The sequence below is a fragment of the Hyposmocoma kahamanoa genome, unplaced genomic scaffold (genome assembly GCF_003589595.1).
Source record: "Hyposmocoma kahamanoa isolate Upper Pololo Valley unplaced genomic scaffold, ASM358959v1 220, whole genome shotgun sequence".
Taxonomy (NCBI): Eukaryota; Metazoa; Arthropoda; class Insecta; order Lepidoptera; family Cosmopterigidae; genus Hyposmocoma; species Hyposmocoma kahamanoa.
This window is the reverse complement of record NW_020653740.1, coordinates 6,367,175-6,390,161: the sequence shown is the minus strand read 5'-3', so window position 1 is coordinate 6,390,161 and position 22,987 is coordinate 6,367,175. Positions and strand designations below refer to the sequence as shown.

General features: G+C 34.5%; 1 protein-coding gene across 3 annotated transcripts in view; it reads right to left on the bottom strand.

Moving 5' to 3' along the window:
* The window catches only part of LOC113228082 (cyclin-dependent kinase 14), a 99,657-nt gene that overhangs the window by 44,699 nt on the left and 31,971 nt on the right, over window positions 1-22,987 (bottom strand). For all 3 annotated transcript variants that reach the window (XM_026461224.1, XM_026461226.1, XM_026461225.1), the window contains exon 2: window positions 18,022-18,108. In XM_026461224.1, the coding sequence (XP_026317009.1) occupies window positions 18,022-18,108 (87 nt within the window). The remainder of the gene's footprint in view (window positions 1-18,021; window positions 18,109-22,987) is intronic.

Here is a 22,987-nt window from a genome sequence, read left to right as displayed (position 1 = left end):
TTGACAAAGAGGTTGATGACATTAGAACTAAAATTATGTGTACAAACTTTCACAAGGGAATATAAGAAGTCAGGGACAGTCATTAACCGACAGTTAAACAATTCAGGCCAAACAATCATCTTGATGGGGGAGACGCCATAAACAAACAAAACGATAATATAACCGGAGCAGACGAGTGTGAGTCATCCGAGGATGTAAGAGTCATTTAAAAACGGTGGAACACTGTCTGCAAAATTTAATTTTGTTGATAAAAACGTCATATCTGAGTACATCTGCATTACAAATGAATAAGAGAAGAATTCATGCAACTAATGACATAGCAAATGACGCTAGCAGTCGGTTGTTAATCGCTAAGCTTGTATTTAACAATACTATAATTAAATCAGAAGCTAAACAGTGGGTACCTTGATGATTTGCCAAGCGAATTGTAACAAGAAATAAAGAAAAAAACAAGTTCATTGGCTTAAACAGTGTGTGTTTTATATTGTTCACGAGCAATTTATAAATAAATAAGTCAATAAATAAATGAAATCTAGGAGCAATAAGTAATGAACGCAATAAACTCTAGCAACCATCGATCGTTCAAACCTGACAGGATCAATCAGTTATCAAGTTATTTTATAGTTATGAATTACTTACCTAATTGATTAATTATAAATAACCTGTCTATAATAATAACATAGCAATATAACAACCTTTGCTATTTGATATGCATACAAAATACAAAAAATATTATGTCCCGTTTCCATGAAGACATATGAAGCTTTCCACTGAGTTCAAAGAGTCAAAAACAAGAAAGACAAATCATAACACAATATGTAGATTTTAAGATACTTACAGAGAATAAACAACAGTAATAACTGTGAATGTTCATAAAATGTATAACACCAAAGGCACTTGTACAGTTCGTACGGTTTGGTTTGATTATTAGTTCTCAAAAATGATGTCAGAGCAATGAACCCTACACACGACATGACAAGGTGCTTACGTAATTGTCTCAGAGTTGAGTAACACACAATTGAAACAATAAAACGAAAACATTCTCAAGTGGACGGTAACCACTGTTGATGTACCAGTTACTTAGTGGTACAATGTAAGGGAATAAGTACCTATCATATCATTCAATTGTACACCAATTGAAGGTAGGTTTTATTTAAATAAAAGTTAAGTCGCGGATTCTTTAAAAAGAATTGTGAAAAAATAGTCGACACCTGTACAAGTATTTGAATAGGAAGACAATGGAACGGGTCGACAAAAGGTCGTGCGTCCAGGCTCCATAGCTGTGATACAGAGAAACAATACAACGTTCCCGTGCGGTCGAGTGACTCAACATATCCACAAACTGTCATATATTAAAGAAAAGAACGAAAGAGAACGAAATTACGACAGAGAGAAAATGTTTTCCTTTTAAAATTTATAGCATCAAAGAGGAGGCGTATACACAACAAAAATAAAATGGAATTCAAGACTATTCTCGGTAAGATTAAAACGTCTTTGGCATACGTAACAAGCGTATGGTAACATAATGTCATGTTAAATACCAAAAATAGAAGAGTCACACAATATTCAACGGACATTGTGATACATAGTAATAGCATTATAGTAACTAGGACTAGTAGCTTTTATCTTTGGTGGCGCGGAAGTGTGCAATCAATCAACGGCCACATAATAATAATGTTGAACCCCCGTGACGTTCACCGGAAAATGGTTATCCAAGCATGAACCAGAGCTCATTATAAGACAAGTCAATCAAGTACTCCATGATAAAAATTGAGGCTATTTTTATCATGAACTATTTAAAAAAATAAGTGCCTACTACGCTGCCTTTACCCAGCAGTGGGACAGAACACGCTTATAAAAAACTACCTATTACGTCATTCACATAAGTGCTAATTCCGTTTCAATTGCATTGTACCAGATAATAAAGACTAGAGGTGCCATATACAGACAAGTCACTGATAGAACAACCGCGTAACGTGCTGCTGACTCACGACTTGAAGGTCGCTCCCACTCGCTGCTCGCCTGGTACTTCCGATGCGGTTACTCATTGTTTTGCATTAATTTTAGTGATTCTCCAGGTCATGTTTATTAGTTACACCAATACGTGATTTATGTAAACTATAGTGCGAACTGACTACTGAGTTATATGTATATTTTTAAAGATCAAAGGAACAACGGCATTTATGAACATAATTTAGGTTGTGTAAGAGTCGTGATTCAATTACAGATTGCATTCAACGGTTATAGAAAATTCATGAATTCTGATCCCGTTATCAGAATCTATCTACTACAGAGCCCGTGCTCAACATGTTGAGGTTATTGACTATGTTTAATGGAATTAACCACGGTCAATAATTATTTTATTCATTTTGTTATAAAATCGACCAAACTCAGTAGCATCTGAAAGTAGCAAATCAGCAAAATAAATATCTACATAAGAGCTGAGCAAACAACTTTCTTGCGTAAACAACTTCACGTAATTACTGCTATCCGAATAATACAATTCGGTACTTGTTATTCGTAAACAATTAGCGTAACAATTTTAAGAGACTGTAATGATTTTGTAAACATGAATGGTTTTCGATAACGTCCTATAAAATTCTGATCATATTGGCGATCCTGCATCCTCAGGGATCCAGCCACATTTGATAAAACTGGTCGATTAATATTTCATTTGAAGTTTATTATTACCGAAAGACTTGATACAGATTTTTATAAAAGTTACCGCATCAATTATAAAAGAAATTAACAGATACGTGACAGTCTGGAAGTTATATCTGACATATTTGGCCTGATTTTCATGTGCCGAAACAACAGCAAATACAACAGAAAACAGTTGCACATTCGCTTTGACATGAAAACAAAGGAGGTCAACGATTGAGCAGAACAAAGAAATTTGTACTTAAATCATGAATGGACAGGCCGCTTCCTGGCCGCGTCATAGATTGCCATAGAGTTCAATAAGGCGTGGAGCAGTGACTGATAAGGGTCACTGGGTGGGGCTAATCACCCCGCGGTGATTCCAGGTCGATGAATCGAATGATAACGCGTGACCAGAATCGTGAACAGATTGTTACTTGTATGATACACTGTTACTTTGATGCCAATACTTCATAACATGCCCTGTAGGTAAATATCAAAGAAATTTTATGGGAGCTACGATTCTAAGTGTAAAATCATCGAAGTGTAAAATCAAGAGAATTGTCAATGTATGATCAGGTAATTCACACAAGAGTGAGTGAATTACATGGGACTCAAAGAGTGACTAAGCAAAGAAATGTATAGACAAAGGTGGCAATTGCAACAGTGGTTTCTATAAACCTAAAAATCTAATTTTCGGGACGCAAATACATACCATTTAATACAGTTATTCACGTAGATATTAGACAAGACATTTTCCAACTCCACGTTATGCTTTCATTTGCTAATAGCTAAAGATAGTCTACAAGTATAAATAATATAAAACTAGCAAATAACCAATTATCTTTTTCCCTAAAATACTACGAATACTTACATAACACCGTAAAACCCTTGAAACGTTCTGTTATCTCCCTACTACCTACTTAGTAGAACAAAATTAGCTATTTTTACGATAGTCAACAAGACTGGTTGATTTACAACGGTCGTTAGAGATTTATCATTCTCGTGAGTGGCTTTCTTAATGAAGTGTCGGTCAGGCGACATGGTGTGAGACGTGACAATTTCATCCGTAAGTACTACGACGACGACAATAAATACACATACAATTTTACTGTATACACTTTTATAACACTGTTATATCATGTTGAAGATCTTGCTGGTCATGTGTACACTGAAAAACATTGACTTTAATTAAGTTAACATATCAAAACTTGATGGAATCAATCACATTATCATTTTCTTGTCGAGTCAAATATAACATTTTCAAATTCATTAAAGTGGTTTCTATAATCATTGCGCTGGATAGGCACTAGGATAGACAAGCTGGATAGACAAGGAAACCATTTATATTGTTTTTGCAATGAATGCTGCTTAGTGGACGTGTCAAAAAGGATATGTAAAAAAATGTTATTTGAATTAAAATCTGTACAATCCTACTTGCATTACGGTTTACAGATATAAGCAAGTCTCTGAGCAAACAACACAGCTCAAGTCACTTGCAACAGAATCAGAAACAATAATTTTAGTAACCAAGTTTTGTCGCTAGATGGCGTTGAGATCGTAATAAAACGCGCTGTCAAAGTTTTCACACAAAGTGTTTGCACCAGCTTAGCATTTTGTATTGAATGAGATAGAAAGAGCTTAAGTTTGCAGTCTACCTTGCTTTCGGATGAACTAGTCTACTACCTAAAAAGTGCCTACATTACCTACTTCCACACGTGGGAGACATAGACTATCTCTTGTAACACTTTATAAGATCCTTCTTACCTACCTTATATACAACTTTACAAAGTGAAAAGAACTACATATCGCACCCTTAGTAATATAAGGGCACAATCCAAAAAAAGTAGATTTTTGGGAAATTTGGGAATTGATAGGGACTTAAATAATAAATGGGATCAAACTTATATAGCTCCATATTTCTGTTATATTTTTTGTACTATATGGGTCTAACTTGAAAGTGTTTTTTTAACTTGCTTGAAACTTATGGAATTTATTTATATTATTTTTTTTTATTGCTATTTATAATACATTTATCAAAGAACAAATCTGCCAAATTTCATATTTATAACTTAAATAATAAGCATGTTATTTGAAAAAATAGGTGTAATGTAGGAATCCAGAATCTTAATACGCGATTTCCCAAAAATCTACTTTTTTTGGATTGTGCCCTTATATTACTAAGGGTGCGATATGTATTAATGTATACAAGATTTTTAAGCTATGGTTAATAGTGGCTGCTCCGTTTATTAATACCAAATAATTGCAAGAGTGTTGGTCATATGATTTTTATTGATATTCACATTTTATTTCGACTTGAGCACCGCCAATATCGGCTGTAATCGACTTAAGCGGTATTGTTTCGTAAGTAACGACAAGCATAAATAATAAAACATATTTACTTTTCAAACGTAAAACTAAGCAGAGGTACTAGAAAGATTGAAAGAGAAAAGAAGCCCTCCACGAAGGGATGTCGAAGGATGTGATGAGCCTTATGCGACAAGACGACTATAACTTTAAGAAAGAAAAGTGGAAGCAAACGTAGATAAGACAGGCCAAAATGGCGCTTATATATCGTCAAAAGGCTCGTTAATTTGAGAAGAAATTGTTAGCAGAGAAGTAGTTAAATTCTTTCCATAAAAGCGCAAAGTTGCATAAAACTGCTCATTATTTTAAGCGACTTAATGATGAAAATCACTTAAGTTTCAGTGTTTTAACGGCCCATTTGCCAAATTGGTTATAGTACAATCGTCCCCAAATTGCAATAAATCAAAAGGGAATCCTTAAAGAAAACATCGCTAGCAGGGGCGAAATGTTTATGAGATTTTTCAGTAATAAGAAATACGTTATAATTGCTAATTAATTTATAAATTGGGGATCACGAACCATTCCCCATAATAATCTAGACGGGCCTGCACTTTTGGATTAGCTACAATATTTAATTTTTTTAAATAATCATCAAGTGACGGGACGAACAAGTCGTGCGCCTGATGATAAACTACACGGCAATATAATTTAATTATTGCTGTTGCCGAAGTTAGCGGATAAATGCGATTTACGTGGTACACTGCGAAAGGATTTCTTGTGACGAGCGTAAACAATCATCTATCCACAGTGGTTCTTCTAATGGTTTTCTTGGATAGACACGTTTGAACCCCAAAGGGCATAAGGCCCCTTAAGGAAAACGGGATCGATTGAGGAAACAGGGGAGTTACGAAACTACAGAGGAACAGGAAATAGCTATTAGACGATACAAATTGTTTTCTTGTGCACCGCATGCGTCTCTATCTATACTGTACGTAAAGTCGGTACAGAGAGCGTTTTCCTTATTAAATTTTAAAGTATTAAGAATTTTTCAAATTTAGAACACATTAAATGCAGAGACAAATTAAATGACAAATTTTTACGACAATTTCGTCGACCTGTAGGTCAGTTGACAGAGCGACGTACGGTACAGCGTGGACGCAGGTTCAAATCCTGTCGGATCAAAGGAATTTTACATAGCCTTCGATCTTTGAATTAATAAATTATAGCAGAACACAGTTAAGAACAAAACCGGACCCGACCAAGAACAAAACCGCGTAGTACGGAACATATATAGATACAAGTATATAAGTACAATGCATATGTAAAAGCGTGAAAATAAAATGAGTAACGTGCCCATTATTTTATTTATAGCCGTATTATGCTCCGAAAGAGTAATGTAGCCGCATTTTCAGATAAATTATTGTCTTTGCTTGGGCGTATACAAACAGAATTTGTTTTATTTTGAATTCCGCATCTAAATTGAGATGCTAGTTATTTTTAGTATTTCGAATTCTGTTGTGAGTGAAATTATTTTACTAGTAGCGCAAAAAGAAATAACAAGAAATAGTTTGCTTTGATTTATATCATAGTTTAATCCCTTATTAATATTACAATGAGTATTAATAGATTAAGTTATTTGACAGATATTGAAAAATAAATGCTGTTAATCAGCATGGAAAAATAGACGAATTGATAATTTAAAAGTGAAGATAAGAGTCGAAATTGATAAATAAATTATTCCCAAGCTTTCCGAAAAGGAACAACTTGTTCGTGACGTTATAACCCGGGACGACCTTGGTGATTCAAAGGTTTGCACTATAGGCGCCGGGTGAGGAGATTCCGGATTCGATTCCAGGTAAGACCAATTTAGAAATGAACTTTTCTAAATTGGTTCTGGTTTGTTTGTTCTGGGTGCACCAGAGTGAATTCTCTTGTTCTGGTGCTCACAGTACACGGAATTCCCTAGGTAATTGATGTTGTCACTGTTTGCCTTTCAAAAAAATACACCTTATTGTTGAGAAACTAATTTACACATTGCACGGCCCATGCACGTTTGCTGTTTTTAACCGACTTCAAAAACAGGAGAAGGTATTCAATTCGACTATATGTTTTTTTTTGTATGTATGTTACGCGATAACTCCGGTATTTGTGAACCGATTTTCATGATTGTTTTTTTGTTGGAAAGAGGGTACCTTCATATTGGTCCCATTTAATTATGAAGAAAATCATCCACCTCTAAGGGTGGCTGTTCTGTTCACGCATGAAGATTCATTTTTATACATAGCGCCTAAATTTTTTTATAACGAGCATTTTTTTTTGCTATTCTCCAATTAAAGGCGTTTTTCTCCCTCAATATACTTTGGAGTAGTAAGAACGAATTTTTATTATGTCAAGTCCAGAATAGTGGCGAACTGGAGGATATTTCAATAAAACTTGGCAAATATACGTAATTCCACGTACTTTTGAGGTCGGTTTTTTAGTACTCTGTACTGAGATTATGTTATAAGGTATTTAAGGAAATTTTATATTACATTGTATTTTGCAAAGAGACTGGCAGCATAAAAGCGCTTTGCTTGCTACTTCTTTTTCATATTTTGTTTCTTGGAAATGTAATCTTATCTTGTAGAAGTTAAAGTTTATGTTTCGTTGCACATTTTAACGTTACGAAGCGAAGCATCGCGTCTAAAAATGTCGAATACGCATAAGAGCACAAAATATACACTTATTGTACATAAGTATATCCACATTAGTATATTATACTTATATATAAGTACGCATGGCCAGTTTGGAGCCGTTCTGCCTATGCAAAGTTAATGGATTCAGCCTCAAATGAGACTTGCCGGATCATAACTGGTCGTCTTAAGCCCCCAGTAAGATTGCTATACCCACTGGCGGAGCTGTGCCGCGAGATATCCGCAGAACTGTAGCGGCCTCTTGCGAAAGAGTCAAAATGGCTACACTCTGCACCCTTTGCATGATCGTTTTACAGAGGAAGTGAGGAGTCGGAAAAGTTTCGGTAAATGTGCCGATCTTCTTTCTGAGCATTCAGCCAGCTTTAGTGGTAATATAGCTCCTAATTTTGAAGGGTGCTGGTGAAATTAAAGAACTTTGCGATTCGAAGCTATGAGCGGTACTGCAGCTATCATGGACAGGCGCGTTGCTTACTACCACACACACGACTTGTTCGTCCCGTCATTTTGTATCATACAAGAAGTGTATGTAACCTTTGGTGCGAAAGAGTACCATCTGCCTTTGTCCCGCCTTCTGAGAGTTCCTCCTGACAAGAATAACCATGGCCGATCTGGAAGCCTTTAGGTAGGCTTCGGACACAGTCTGGTGGGAGTAAGGACAATTTGTTCAGGTAGAGATTTTCGGATAGCTCCAACCTGAATTCTTTGAGCGGTGCGATTCAAACATGGCCCATCTCATATCATGCTCTACGTGCCCTAAAAAACCTGCACGCTTGAGGATTTAATGGCGGCTGCTAGTGACGCGGTGGGCGTGGCCGAGTTCTGGACCACAATTGTATAAAGCCGGGTACTTATTAGCGAGCTGTAACCGTTGCAAGTTATGTTACCAAGCATCATAGTGTGTACGTGGTTCGCGAGGTTGCTGTGAGAGGAATGCGTGCGGTTCGCAGTGAGCCGACGATAACCAGATACTCATTTTAGCGAGTGCAGACTATTTCACGTGTACACACTAGAACCGCGTCACTGTATCTGTCACGTTACAGTTACAGTCGAGTACCCGATTTTAGTGTACGCCATCGATACGATAAGATGAAATATATTATACGTTAGTAATATACTAAGATTTTACGACTTCGTTACTGGTTTGCCTATACAAAATGATTTTCTTAGAAAATAGCGAATTATCTAATTTCTGGTAGAAAATTATAAAGGAATGTAAAATATAAACTAGTAGGAATAACTATTAGTCAAAAATTATGAACGAATGAACCTCATTACTTTCATCTAAGAATTTATAGTATAAGAAAAAATACTGATTTACATTGGAAATGAAACTTTTTCGGATCCAATTCGCATATATCTATTTTCCAAATACTTAATCCACATTCATTTTAACATTATTCACGTGATTTGATTGATGTAATTAAAAGATTGGATTGTCTTTTTCGATTCGAGTGTATTAAAGGGTAACACTGACGTCATAGTCCAACATTCTCGCCTAATAATTTGAAAATTAACAAGTGCAAATGTAGTCAGGAGACCTAAAAACACCCTATTTAATCACTTTATACATAGAAACAGTAGAGCTAAAATCTGTGTACTCGTCTTAAAATACACATCGGGCGTGTTACGAAACATCGACAAGGCTTCAGTCTCGCGATGCCTAATCATCGTGGAAGGTTAAGCTAGTTACATATTTACAGTATTTTCTGTTTGTTTTATAGCAGGAAATGAGATTCAGTATTCAAATTTTTAGGTAAAAATCTTTCGTAATATTGATTCTTCATTCGTCGTGTAGAAAAGTTTTATTTTTTTTTAATTAACAAGTCGTGCGGCTGGTGGTAATCTACACATAATAGTCGCAGTGCCATTCAGAGTTGCTAATCGCAAACATCTGAGGGGCACTAGCATTGCACCCGTCATCCTGAAAAATAAAGGCGACATAATGTCTGTAGTTTCACTAGCAACCTTAACACTTCAAAACCGGAAAGCAGTAACGCTCATATTATTACTTAGCCTCAAAAATATGTATAGTGGCGGTATTCTCCTAGAAGGTCTACTATGCGACTAAAAAACTAACTTTATTGAGATATGACGTATCTTCCCCTTGAGCAGGACATAACTTAAATTTGGACGAAAGAAAGAGATTTATATGGCTTGATTCAGAATGTCATATACCTATTGTGCCAGCACGCTATGATGGCCGTTTTGATAGATTACAATAGTGAGGTCAAATCTCAATTCATTATCGAAAAAAATATTATCACATGCGAGTCGCACCTATAAGTTTTCAGATTTATAACTAGTATTGCAAGGGGTAGCTGATTAAAATATTTTAATAAAACGAAAATAAAAATGTTTCCTTAACATATCGTCCATTCGAAACTGCTTTGTTTTGAGCTTTGACGCGAGTTTGCCGGAGGTAGAAGTTATGCTGGACAGCGATCCTATAAGTGACGATCGTATTACATTTCATTATTAAAAATTCCGAATTTCGATAAACAAATGCAGAATTGTGTCGTAAAATTATACATAAATTTTCCTGCATGTGACTATTTACAACAATGTACAGCAATTAGCTCCTTCAACGTAGTTATGAATTAACATGAAACTTGATGAGTGGACAAACGTCAAAACGTCCATCATAGTGTGCCGGTACTATAGTTGTGATAATAATATTACAGCTAAACAAACATCAATTACCTACTACTACCCGTAAACACGGCACACGGTTTGGCCGCCGACAACATACTTTTTTTTACCTGCCATACGTATATTAAAATACTGAAGACAATAAGTAAGCGTATATAAATCTAAAGCGAAACATGGCACTTAATTAAAAAGTAATATAAACCAACACCACGCGTAACCATTATGTTTCTCTGTTTGACAGTGTCCTTATTACGGCGCGGCCGTCATTTGCCAATAGGTAATTAATATTTCCTGCATTGGCTTTTTTACATTTACACTACATTAAAGAGGTAAATGATGATTCGTTTAGTTCTGTGTCTCTTTACTCTGACGCACATCATTTAATATTTATTTATTTTGTGCGTTATCGTATCGAAATCGTGTACGTATTATAACGCTATACACACAATTTAATAGTTGTTTTTATTTTTACGTTAATCATGGTTATTTACAATAAACATTGCAGTGGCGTAATCTCGTTTCGTAGGTCGTAAGGAAAAATGGTTCCTTTAGACGCTCTTTGGATTTCTATAATAAAAACTTAAATAATATGGATATTTTTGATTATACTTACATAGTTTTAAGAAGAAAGTAAAAGATATTTAATTTTATTTACGTATAATAGCGCACTGTAATGTTCGAGATGTTATTTTATTATCTAGTTGTTGGAACCGTACTTGCTAGCTTTGTTTGTGAAACTCCAGGTCTTATTGTTCTAATCGACGTTTTTGTATCAGTTACCTGTTTTATTACTGTTTGTTTCCCATAAATAAAATAAAAACTAAAAAGACTCATTTTGGGTCGCTGAGCCAGCAATATAAGTAAGTATCTACGACAATGTAGTTTACAATACATCAGTCCTATTCATTAATAAGGTATACAAGGTATAGTGTTTAAGGCAATAATTAAATAATAAAAAAGTTTCAATTTACATAGCCACGGTTCGGAATGGAAAAGAGTTTTTATAACGAAATTGTATTATTGCTTAATGAACTTAATGTTTTATTTATTACGTCACGAACTAGTTGTTAGCTTTGTGGTAAGCGACACGTCTGTTCATAACAGTGGCAGTGCCACTCTGAACTAAAGCTAACAAATAAGTTTAGGGAAAAAAATATTTTAATTTGGAAAACTTTTAATAATTAGTGCAAAGACACACACAAACGCTTCAGTATAAAATATGCTAAAATAAATGCTGAAAAAAACATTTATAATAATTTTCTTTATACACGGTAAAAACAGATTACTTAGAAAAAGACAAAATTCTTTTTATGAAGACAAATTTATTAAATCCAACAATACGATTCTCTCCCTATAGACGCTAGAGAATAATTACTTGATAATAGTAAAAAAACGTCTCAAAAGTGTATTTTCGTTACAAGACAAAAATATTTAATCCAAGAGCAAATTAATTTACTTCAAGTCACAAAGCCACTCTAGATTCAACAAAATATTTATTTGTTACTAGAAATGTCCGATTTTGATTTGAAAAAAAAAAGAATGAAAAATTGAGAGGTACTTAATTATTTGACTGAAGATTTATGTTTTCTAATATCAAAAAGGATAAATTTACAGGGTTATGGACCCAACAGTGCCAAACCTTAAAGTAGCAGAAATAGGATGGAAATATGGAATCCTCGCAAATATTTGAGGACCATCCAGTGCCGTATAAATGCTACAGCGGCAGAAAGCACTAACAATTCCAAACATATGAGATGACTTTATACTATTGAAGTTAACAAAACGATAGCGCGTTTCAGAGTACATCTAATGCCATCTAGCAGTGGCGTGATGGAACTAATTGCATGTTATGCTTGTTACAAGTGTATATAGTTTGATTTCATGCTGTAACCAAATTTCTTGAATTATGACTATAAAGAACACCCTAACAAACTAGAGATACTACGTATTGTTTCTTTGGATAAATGACTGTTTATGATTTTTATGATTACAAGCACAAGTAAAAGTAATCGTTACCGCGTGCGCCTTCGGCGACATGTCACGACAAGATTGACTATGAAAACGCAACGAAATGTTGCTTTAAGAATATACTCTAGAATTTAGAATATTAATCTGAATAGAAAACTACTTCTTTTTTTGTTTATGAATATATTTTCTTAAAATACACCCAAGAAATTTTGAATTCATTTAAGATTATTTAAATTTGATGTAAGAGGTAAAAATTTCTTGATATAAGTAATGTCCAATTAATTGATTAAAAATGAAATAAAATCTTGAAGTGAACGTATTTGTCTCAAAGTTAGAATAAAGTTAAGAGTAAAATTGTATTAGAAAAAGATAAGCAGTATTTTTGTAGTGACAATATTTTATTACTTTTAATAAATATTTTTTCAGAATTAGCAAATATTTTGAGAAATTGCTCTTTCTTATTAGTAGAAATCCTTTTTTTCTGTGTACCATTTAGTCTCAAATATTTTTTATGCTTAAAAGTAAAAGCAAATTTTTCAAACCTAATTAGCCTTTGACTGACTTAGGATAAATACGCGTATAATGAACTAGATGACGGTATTAACTCAAAATAAGTGACTTTTATCATTATTTCCTTGGGCTCTTGACATCTATTTTCTTTTTCGTAGTTTTAACTTGTTTGTTAAGAATTATTCTAGTCTTATTATGGACGCAATTAAGATATTAACATCCTCCTGCATTGCAGAAGTAGATCCTAGATTGTTAACTTTCAACGGATCTCCAGGTGTCGATCAGTTCCATTGTGACCTGTTTACATCGTCATACCACCTTTTTATCACTTTTCTCTAGTTCCTGGCCACTTGTTTTCAAATTTTTAATCGTTCTTTAATTCCTTTGCCCCTCCACACTCTACTTTTGTTTCGTTCTCGTTGTCACTCCCTGCTCAATCACATTAGCGAGCAGTCCAGCTGTAATTTATAATAACTTTTCAAACTTTGATCCGTTTGCCAATTACGAAAAATCTGTTGCGCGATAAACATTCAAAAGACCACAAAAAAACTAAAACATTTTTTTGAAAGCCGGATTTATTTCCACTATTTCTTTTGAATTTTGAACTTTAAACTCGCTAAGCATGATGTGTGGAGGCTACGGAAGCCACTACACTCTCCAGGCTACTTCACAATGCTTAAGCGGTGCCAGCAGTGCGTGACATGCGTTTCACCACTACAGCAAGGAGCTGACTACGACTTCCAGGTTTTAAAATTTTTTTATCCTCTTTCTGTTGTAGTCAATAGCAAATCAAGCTTAACGCCTTGGGCTTTGCAGCGTTTTTATCGAAAGAATAATCTTAAGGATATTAAATCTTACGTGTCAATCTTGACATGCTCTTGGCCCTGTACAAGGTATTTCACATTTGACATCAATGCAAATTATACTTTTATACACTAGTAAAATTCCCAAAATCCTGCAGTATTTTTTTAAAAGTCCGGCCGGTTATTTTACTTCTTCCATTGTAGGTCTAATTTGAAAATAAAAACTCTACGCTACCATTGTTTTAATTTATTTGTTCTAATTTCCCACTAATACAGGTTTGACGAGTGGTTCGAGGTTGAATTTTCGTGAACTCAAAAAAGATAAATTTCATTAATTAAAGTTTGACTTATCTAAAACGCTAAAATTTTTTTGTTATTGTATAATACAGTTAGAGTTTTTAAATTTTTTTCGCTTCTGTTTTGTCACATAATAAACGTTACTATTTTATATTCTCACTTTTTCTTTTGGTCCGCTAAATATGTACATAAGTGTAGGCAAAGCGTGGAATGAAAGCATAATCTAAAATGCCGTTGCCCACACATATAAACGAGCTAATTATTATAAAACTTTTAATACTAAAAAAGATTAACAATCCCTTACCATTGCATCGTATTACAAAACTGGAACTCAATACGTGGTCTTATACATGATTAGACGCGTAGGCGATGAAGTTTATGTACTGCATACATGTATGAATACGTAAATCTATGAATAAATGTTTGTGCTGCTATGTACGAGCAGTAATATCCCTTTAAATGGATCAGGTAGATACTGCGCATAATATTTTCTACAAATAACCAATTATAACTTCATATATTATAGTGATCATATACCTTAACGTATATTTATGTTTGAGATTGTTGTAGACTCGGTAATTCAAAACTCATGGTACTACGATTTCGTTCAACACAGGCAAACGACTCATTTATGGGGAATTCTATACATTTTTACAATAAGATTCCGGAGTGTCATTTCCTAAGTTTAAAAGTTACATTAAAAGTATTTTAATTGAAAAGTCATATTACAAAATTGAAAACCACGTGTTAGAATAAATAAAGAAATAACGCACACACTCATAGCCCCGCACTCGGACAACCCTGCATTCCACACAAATTTCATTCAACGTGTATTTAAGTTTATTTGAAAAAAGCCACCTCTAGAGTTTCTTGCTCGTTCTTCGCATTGAATGAGCAGTAGATTAAAAAGGAACGTTTGAAAGGACGTTTTCAAGTGTAAATTTATTTTAACTATGGATACTAAATATAAATTTATTTAAAAATCATTTATTATTTTTCGACGTCGACTTTTGTGTTTGACTTACATGGATGAAAACATCGTAAAGTAAATAATATGTTATTTATTTAAAGTACACCAACTTGTGAACATTATAATTGAATTAACACAGATTTTGACGACAGTTTGCAATGAATAATACGAATTTCGTGCATTGAACAATTAGAAGCAACTCACGAAGTGGAAGTTTGCGACGAATGAAAAGATTGGCACGTTTTATTGATTAGCTGACTTTTGGACACATATTTAGGATCATGACGTCTTTTTAGTATCAATAAATAAGAAATTGTAACCGTAAGGTCACCTTCAACTTTGACGCAGTGGCGCAGCAGCCGCTCATCTGTGGCGCTTCAGTCATTTTTATGTCACTAATTGCGACTGCAACAGTGACGCGCTTGTGTTACGACAACAGACTGCAACTGCGCTTCTAAACCCGGGTACACATTACCGAGCTGTAACTGTAACGTGACAGATACAGTAAATTGAAATTCGAAATTCAAACTCCATTTATTTGTGACACACAAAAAAACAAAAAACATATTAAATAAAAATCTATCATATTAATAGTAACTAAAAACACAAAACTTAGTTCAGTTGTGCAAACTTAGTTTGCACAGCAAAGTTTGCACAGCACTGATTTTCAGCCAGAACCTCCCTGACAGGAGCTACGGTCTCACGTTTTTGTAACAGGCAATTTATGGAACAAAATTAGTACACACCTTGAATTAAGCTATTTGAGGAGCGTGAAAGCAGGAAATAAAATAAAATAATAATAATTTACACAATAAAAACCGATAGCGATTGTCAAGTTTAAATTTCCTTAGATGGTAAAAAATGGAATAAAAAAAAGAATAAAATAAATGTTTGAAGGGAGAAAAAAAACCAGTTATCCTAAATAGAAACTTACAAAATAGGTACGTCTAAAATTTACAACATATTTTGATGACCCTAGGGTGAATCATCATTCAATGTTGTAAATTCACCATCAGCATCTTCCTTTCGAGCAGTTAAAAATATTTTTTTTTAGTTTGGACTTAAAAGTTTGCTGGGACAGCAACGAGGTTCTAGTGTGTACGGGTGAAAAGTCTTCACTCGTTAGAATGAGTACCTGGTTATCGTCGTCTCACTGCGAACCGCACGCGTTCCGCTCGCGAACCACGTACACTATGATTTTTGGTAACATAACAAGCAAAGGTCACATTTACAGCTCGCTTAGTGAGTGTCCGAATATATATTGTATGAAAATTAGTAGTGGTGTATGTTGCGCCACTGCAGCACTACTATAAGCTTCTTATTTGAAGGCGCCCTGTGATATGATAGGGTACGTGAAAGTTTGTAATGCAGACATACAATAAATTTCAAATTAATATCAAGGATATGCGCTACATGAGTGAGTGTAATTAAAATAAATGTCATAGTAATCGATTTAGACATCAAGTCTAATGTCAGTGTAATCATTGTACCTACTCGTAATCCAAGAGTAAACCTCTAAGGCTTGTAACAAATCTGCGATCTGCATATTTGGGTCATTATCTTATGAAATTGTCGTACGTTATAAACGTCTTATGATGTATTACCGAGAACAGATATTTGTTACTAAAACGTAAGGGATCGTGACATATTTATTTTTATTCAATATCATGCGTTTTTAACACAATGTTATTCATCCGATTTATTTTTACAATAGCTTCTTATTATTATTGATACAAAAACATCGAACAAACACAAAAATTATTGATATCCGACTGGACTCGAAACCATTGTGTTTAATAATAATAATACTAATAATAGACTTATTTTAGGCAACTAAATCTGTATTATAGCTAACCAGGCCCTCACCCTCTCAGAGTAGTCTTAAGTAAAGCCAATAATCTTAAAAGAAAAAACCAGTTATACTGTAGAGCAATAAAAATTGTAAACACTATCTAATAATGTTAAAAATGCGTGTTAATGTGCGCAATTTTGAGTGTGCATAGATCCGCGAAGGCGAGCGAGTGTGCGTATGTGAGTGTGTGAGCAAGTGGGTGGCTGTCGCGTCTGCGTGACTACCACTATTACCAACTGAGCTACGGATTGAGCCAACAGATCTTACGAATTTTCAATACGGATATCCGTATTTAGACGGCTTTTTTGCTGTATCGCGACCTGTGGGAACATATGAAAGTTTCTTGACACCGCCAGCTATCTCCACGGCTAACAGAAGACTAACAAAAGATGTAATTTTTAAAGTTTTATTGAATGTCACGATGTTTGACTACCATGATATTCAATATATGATATTCTCAAATATGGCAGACAGGCAAAGATCTCGTCAAAAATCAAACAAAGATTTGTAACAAGCACATAGAAACATTCATAAGGTCCGTCGTTCTGTGGCTTAGTTGGCATAGCGTCTGGTACGGTTTGCTGGAAGACGTTGGTTCGCATCCAGCCAGATCGAAGGATTTTTTTCTAAAGTATTCGATATTTGTATTGTATTAATAATTTTATTATAACAGAAAAGATGTCATATCTAAAGATTATAATATAATTTCAGGAATTAGATTCGGATTTGCCATATACGAGTAACTCGTTTATATATAGCTTATTTTCAAGAATAGTAACGAAAATTGTTACCTTTTTTCATAATTTTATTACACGTTGTATTCCGAAGCGCTAAATTTTATTATGAATAAGACAAGAAGCTCTACATTGGTTGAAGAATCATGTGACAACTTTGGGTCCGTATACAATTCGTTGGCTTTGCGCGCCAAGACTAGTGCGCCTGTTTAAACCATCTTCGTAAAGACATAAGGTGCTTCTGAGATAGACCGTTATTTTAGAAAGCCATTGATATTATTACAGAAACGTGATTTAATTATAATTTTTCCAGACGGAATCCATAGCTCGTTAATAATATAACTTACAATGTAATGTTACTAATTTCTCGCTCATGCTTCTCAGTGGAATCTGCCTTGCGAATGAGCAGTAGAGTTTAATCAATATGTAATTTGCTTATCTATGAATTAAAGATTAGAAAAGTGAAAACTTTGTCTATTGGTAAAAGATAGTGTTATCGTCGGAATACCTCAACGCTAAGTGTTAAAAAAATACTTTTTTTCTTCGACTTTAGACACTGAACTTAGATTAAACAATGAATAAAAGTATGTATACTTACATAATCTACCGAAGCTAAGGGACAGGCGTTTTCTAAGCTTTTGCATTTTGCTTAGCGCGCCACCCCTTTTTTCTCTCATTGTCACGCCTGCGAACAAGGAAATTCAAATTAATGATGTTCACACCAAGCAATAAGGACCAGTATCATAAATCCTAACCGATCGGAGCGAAGAGCAACACAAATCATATTTCCACTCATTATATTTTGCGTTCAATTTCTGCAACACAGAAGATATCGCTTGACCCCAGAAGTTAAATAAATAACGCACACAGTCACAGCCTCGCACTAGGGATACCCAGTATCGCGGGTGCCATGGACACATATATAGACAACCACAAATTACACCCAAACTCACGAGAGAAATAAATGTAGGTCATACAATAATTTCTCCCGGTTTTTAAAATATTTGCCCCGGCGGCTACGTAGAGGCAGAGTTAAAAAATATATTTTAAGTGAACTGTCAAAATTGTACATACGTTAAACAAAACCTGCAATGATAGCTATAGAAACAAAGATAAGCAAAAATCCTTACAAGTAATTTTCGGTACATATCAAAGATAATCATTACAGTCAAAACATACGATATTTATATACGAAACTTAACTTTTTTTAATCCAACAAATGAAATCAAAATGAATCACCAAACTAATAACGATTGTTAAGTGCCCATAATTTCTGACTCTGATAATAATAATAATTGTCAGTAACAATAGAATAATGGTATTAAATATCCGATAACCTGTACCTATGTTTAACCTGTACTTCAATAGCTACAATCATAAGGCATCTGACATAGTAAAATTATCCTTACGAAGAAAAAAGTTTATTTACAATATAAAGAGCGAGCAAAATTTAATTAGTTTTTAATCGATTTCAAAAAAGGACTTCTCAATTGGACTATTTTTTTGTGTATGCTACGCGATTAATCCGCCATCGAACTGACTTCGACGATTCTTTTTTTGTTGATAAGAACCACCTTATCAACAAAAAAAGAATCGTCGAAGTCAAAAAAATCAAATTTTAAGAAGATTACTTGCACCGTTAAGGGTCGTAAATTAGGGGATAAATCCAGTTCAATGTATTTCAACCATTTTCCATAAATCGATTTCAATAAAACTTGGCACATACATGTAATTCCAATGAAAGTAAAATGTTATGGTGACACAGGGTTGATCTGAAGATGGAATGGCAGATAGATGAGCGGAACTCCTCTGAAGTGTACAGTGGCTACTGGACGAAGACTTCCATATTATGCATTTCAGATATCGTTAAGGAGACATCACGAACACAGCGAAAATGGAGCCGATCTTTGAGGCTGGTTTTTTAAATTGATGATGATGAATTTTATTGATTTTATCGGCGGCTGTTTACATTTTACAGTATAAGAAAGAAATTAACCGAAGCTAAGCCGAGATCGCCTATATAAACAGAGCAGTTAAAAAGGTAGATTGTGAAACACTATTCGAGCTGAAAGTGATAAGAGAAAGAAAATGAGACACGCCAGAGAAAACATAAGTTAATTACGAACACATTTTCAACAAATCCTATATAAATATCCATGCGAACGATACTCGTAAACAAAGCAATTCGAGATACATCGATCCCAACCGAGTACTCGAAAAGAATCGCTCTACTCAACAATCAATTACAAACAACTCAATAACACGTTACATCCCTCGCATTACAGGAAGTACCATGAACGAATGGTAATTAATTACTTACTTACTTATATATCTTTGCCACGCTATGCCCCCCTCTCATCCCCAGTTCCGAACATTTCCTCCTCGGATATGATAACGGACGATCGCGTGCGAAAATTCCACGCTCTAATTCGCTTAAGTATCAATTTTTCTTGATAATGCTTGTCGATGAGCTGAGACCTAACTCTCTACTTTAAATGGGATAATTGGCAAAGTTTGTCTAAGCAAGTGAGGGTGACGCTTTTTTCACGACTACTACTTTACAGGCTTATTACTTTGCAGGTATTGTTTTTCTTTTGTCATGAGCAACGTAATTTAAGCACTATACGTCATTGGTAGAGCTGTGCAGTATTACAATTACTCGCAATTGAAATACAAATACGTATTTCGTAATTAAATTTCAATGGGTACATAAATTATTTTGTACTTGGTATTTCATATACTTTCGTGTTCTTCGGTTAGGAAGTCGTCTCCTTATCGACACTGAATCGCATTAAAGTTTTTTTCTGTAAGTTGGTAGGACTGATTTCAGAGTTATCACGCAAAATTTGAGCGCTACCTGTAACTCGGTATAAATACAGTTGCTGTCTTTGTATATCATTATTTTTAATGTCTGCAATTTGGAACAACTGTTCAGGCTTGCTCTGGACAAAGAAAGATATAGAACTGCCTGCCGACCTTCAATAGAGGCACTTGAAGAAAAAGATTTTGTTCAAAAAAAAGGTTGCTCAAGACATGATTTCCCGAATTTTTACGGACTCCACCTACATAAAACGTATAATAACTGGTGATGAGACATTGGCTTTACGAGTATGAGATACAAATAAGCCAAATCGAGGTGCCACCTCGAAAACGAGGCGAAACCCAAAAATTTGCGTCAAAATCGTTCGAAAATCAAAATTATGCTGATGGTTTTCTTCGATTTGATCTACCGCGGTGTGATGCCCTACGTATTTCTTCCAGAGTGACTAGCGGTGAAAAAAGAATTTTATTTAGGCGAATATCCACCGAAAACGGCCGGATTTGTGGAATAACAATTCATGAATTTTGCATTATGATAATGGAAAATCACACAAAGTCATCAGTGCAAGAGTTTTTAGCTTTTTAGTTTACAAAAGAAATTCGCTGAAGGAGTTAAAGACCATAATCTCAATCACCTTACGACAAATGAATGGAGGGCCGATTCAAGCGCTAGCGTAGCTGTAATTCCAAGCTTAGGGATCTATTTTAAAGGCGACAAAATAAAATTTGAGAAATAAATTACTTTTTTTATTTTTATTGAATTATTCCCGGTACACAGAATGTACAAAAGAGAGCATTTTGAAATTTATGTTTTAATTAAGACAGTACGTATTTTGCTGAGGTATTGGTTAATATAAGCAAATTAATACTTATGCACTTATTTAGTTCTAGTCTGTGGAACAATTAACAAATTTATAACAGTAATCCATTTTGTATCCTAATATAAAATACCTAGTCGACGGGAACATTGAAAGATCGAAAGATTAATAGCAGTGTCAGTCATCTTCATACATCGTTAAATACTGAAAAGATTTGCATAAGATTAAAAGGCCTTCAAAAACTTCATCCAATAGTTTATATTACTAGTTATTCACATGTGTATTTTAATATTGGATTACCACATCAATCACGCACAAACTTGTAAACAAGTGCATGGTATTTGGTACAGATATTTTATGTTGGATTAAGGCGAGTCACCCAGGAGAAGTGGGTAAAACTCTTATGCTAGATCAAACGGTTTACATATTTACTATTAAATAACGAACTTACAAAAAATATACGATACACATAAGGATATTGTATAAATTTGTCACACAATTGGATGGACGATAAAGTAATTCATCACACAAAATCCTGAAAACAGGGTAAAATAAAAGTCTAAAACATTGACTTACAAATAAATGGACGACGGGTCTAATACAAAAACCACGAAAAAAATGTCCCAAGTCAACCTATTTAAACGTAGTGACATGTAAAGGAATATGAAAAGGCTAAAACGTTGAATTTAAATTGTAATGTCATCGCAGTACTGTCTAATATTGCTTGCTTCGCTGTCAGTCGAACTGTAGGCTCGCGTCGCCTTAACACATACTATACTTTTCATCCAGTAATTTAAATTTGCTCGAGTCACGGGTTTAAAAAAACTTATTATGTAATGTGTCCTGTACGAGCAACAGAGGGCAGCGTTGTTGAGAGACCTGCAGATTAACCGAACATCCGTAGGTGCTATAAATTGTGTACTGGGCAACCCCCATACGAAAGAGGCAAAACGACTGTTACTATTTCTTGAATCGACTCTTCAGTAGCGCCGATCAGATATGTTGGCACTGACATAATATATGCTGTATAGAAGTTTCTAAATTAATAAAGATTAAAATAATTAAAATTCAATCTTAATATAAGATTATCATATCTCAATCACGCACAAATTTGTAGACAAGTGGACGGTATTTGGTACAGATATTCTACGAGTATGTTGGATTAACACATACCATACTTTTCAAGCATTAATTAAAAATATCTAAAGTCGCGGGTTAAGAAACAAGAAACAAAATGTGAATGGGTCTATTCGAAAACAATTGCTACAAAGTTGTACCTGCCAGAAAAAGCCAGGAACAAGTTAGCATCACTAGCAACTACAATGTTTGAACTTTAACGCGCGGAGTCTTATTTTCCAATATCGTTGCACTTTTCTGTGGCTCTGTCGTTCGGTCTAGACGTTTCCATTAGTACATTTAGCTAGAGTCCTATAGCGATACAATAGCAGTTAAAATATCGTAATTGGTCTCATAAACTTGAGCACTTTTCGCTATAAAATTGCTCTTACAAATAAGCCATATTTACAGCTTATTTGGTTGCTACTTTACAAGACATTTCAAGTGGTTTTTTTTTTTCGATTTGTCGATTCAGGTCGAATCTCTCTATTCTATTACTAAAGAAATGCGGAAGAGCGTAGATGTGCTAAAAAATGTCATTATCTGGTTCCCATCAACTGTCTGGCATTTGGCCCAAAGTAAGCCAGAACCGCAGTCCGCAGTCATTCAGTTCAATCTCCTAAGATGAGCTGCAGTGAATCCGATTGCATTGACCCACATACGGAATCACCACTTTACGAGATCTCTCACGTCTTCTAAATTGAATCTGAGATTTGATTACCTTTTATATGGATGATTTTATAGATCAGACTTCATCAAACAGCTTCTAAATTGAAATGGGATGGAAAATTTCCATCAAAGACTCCTATA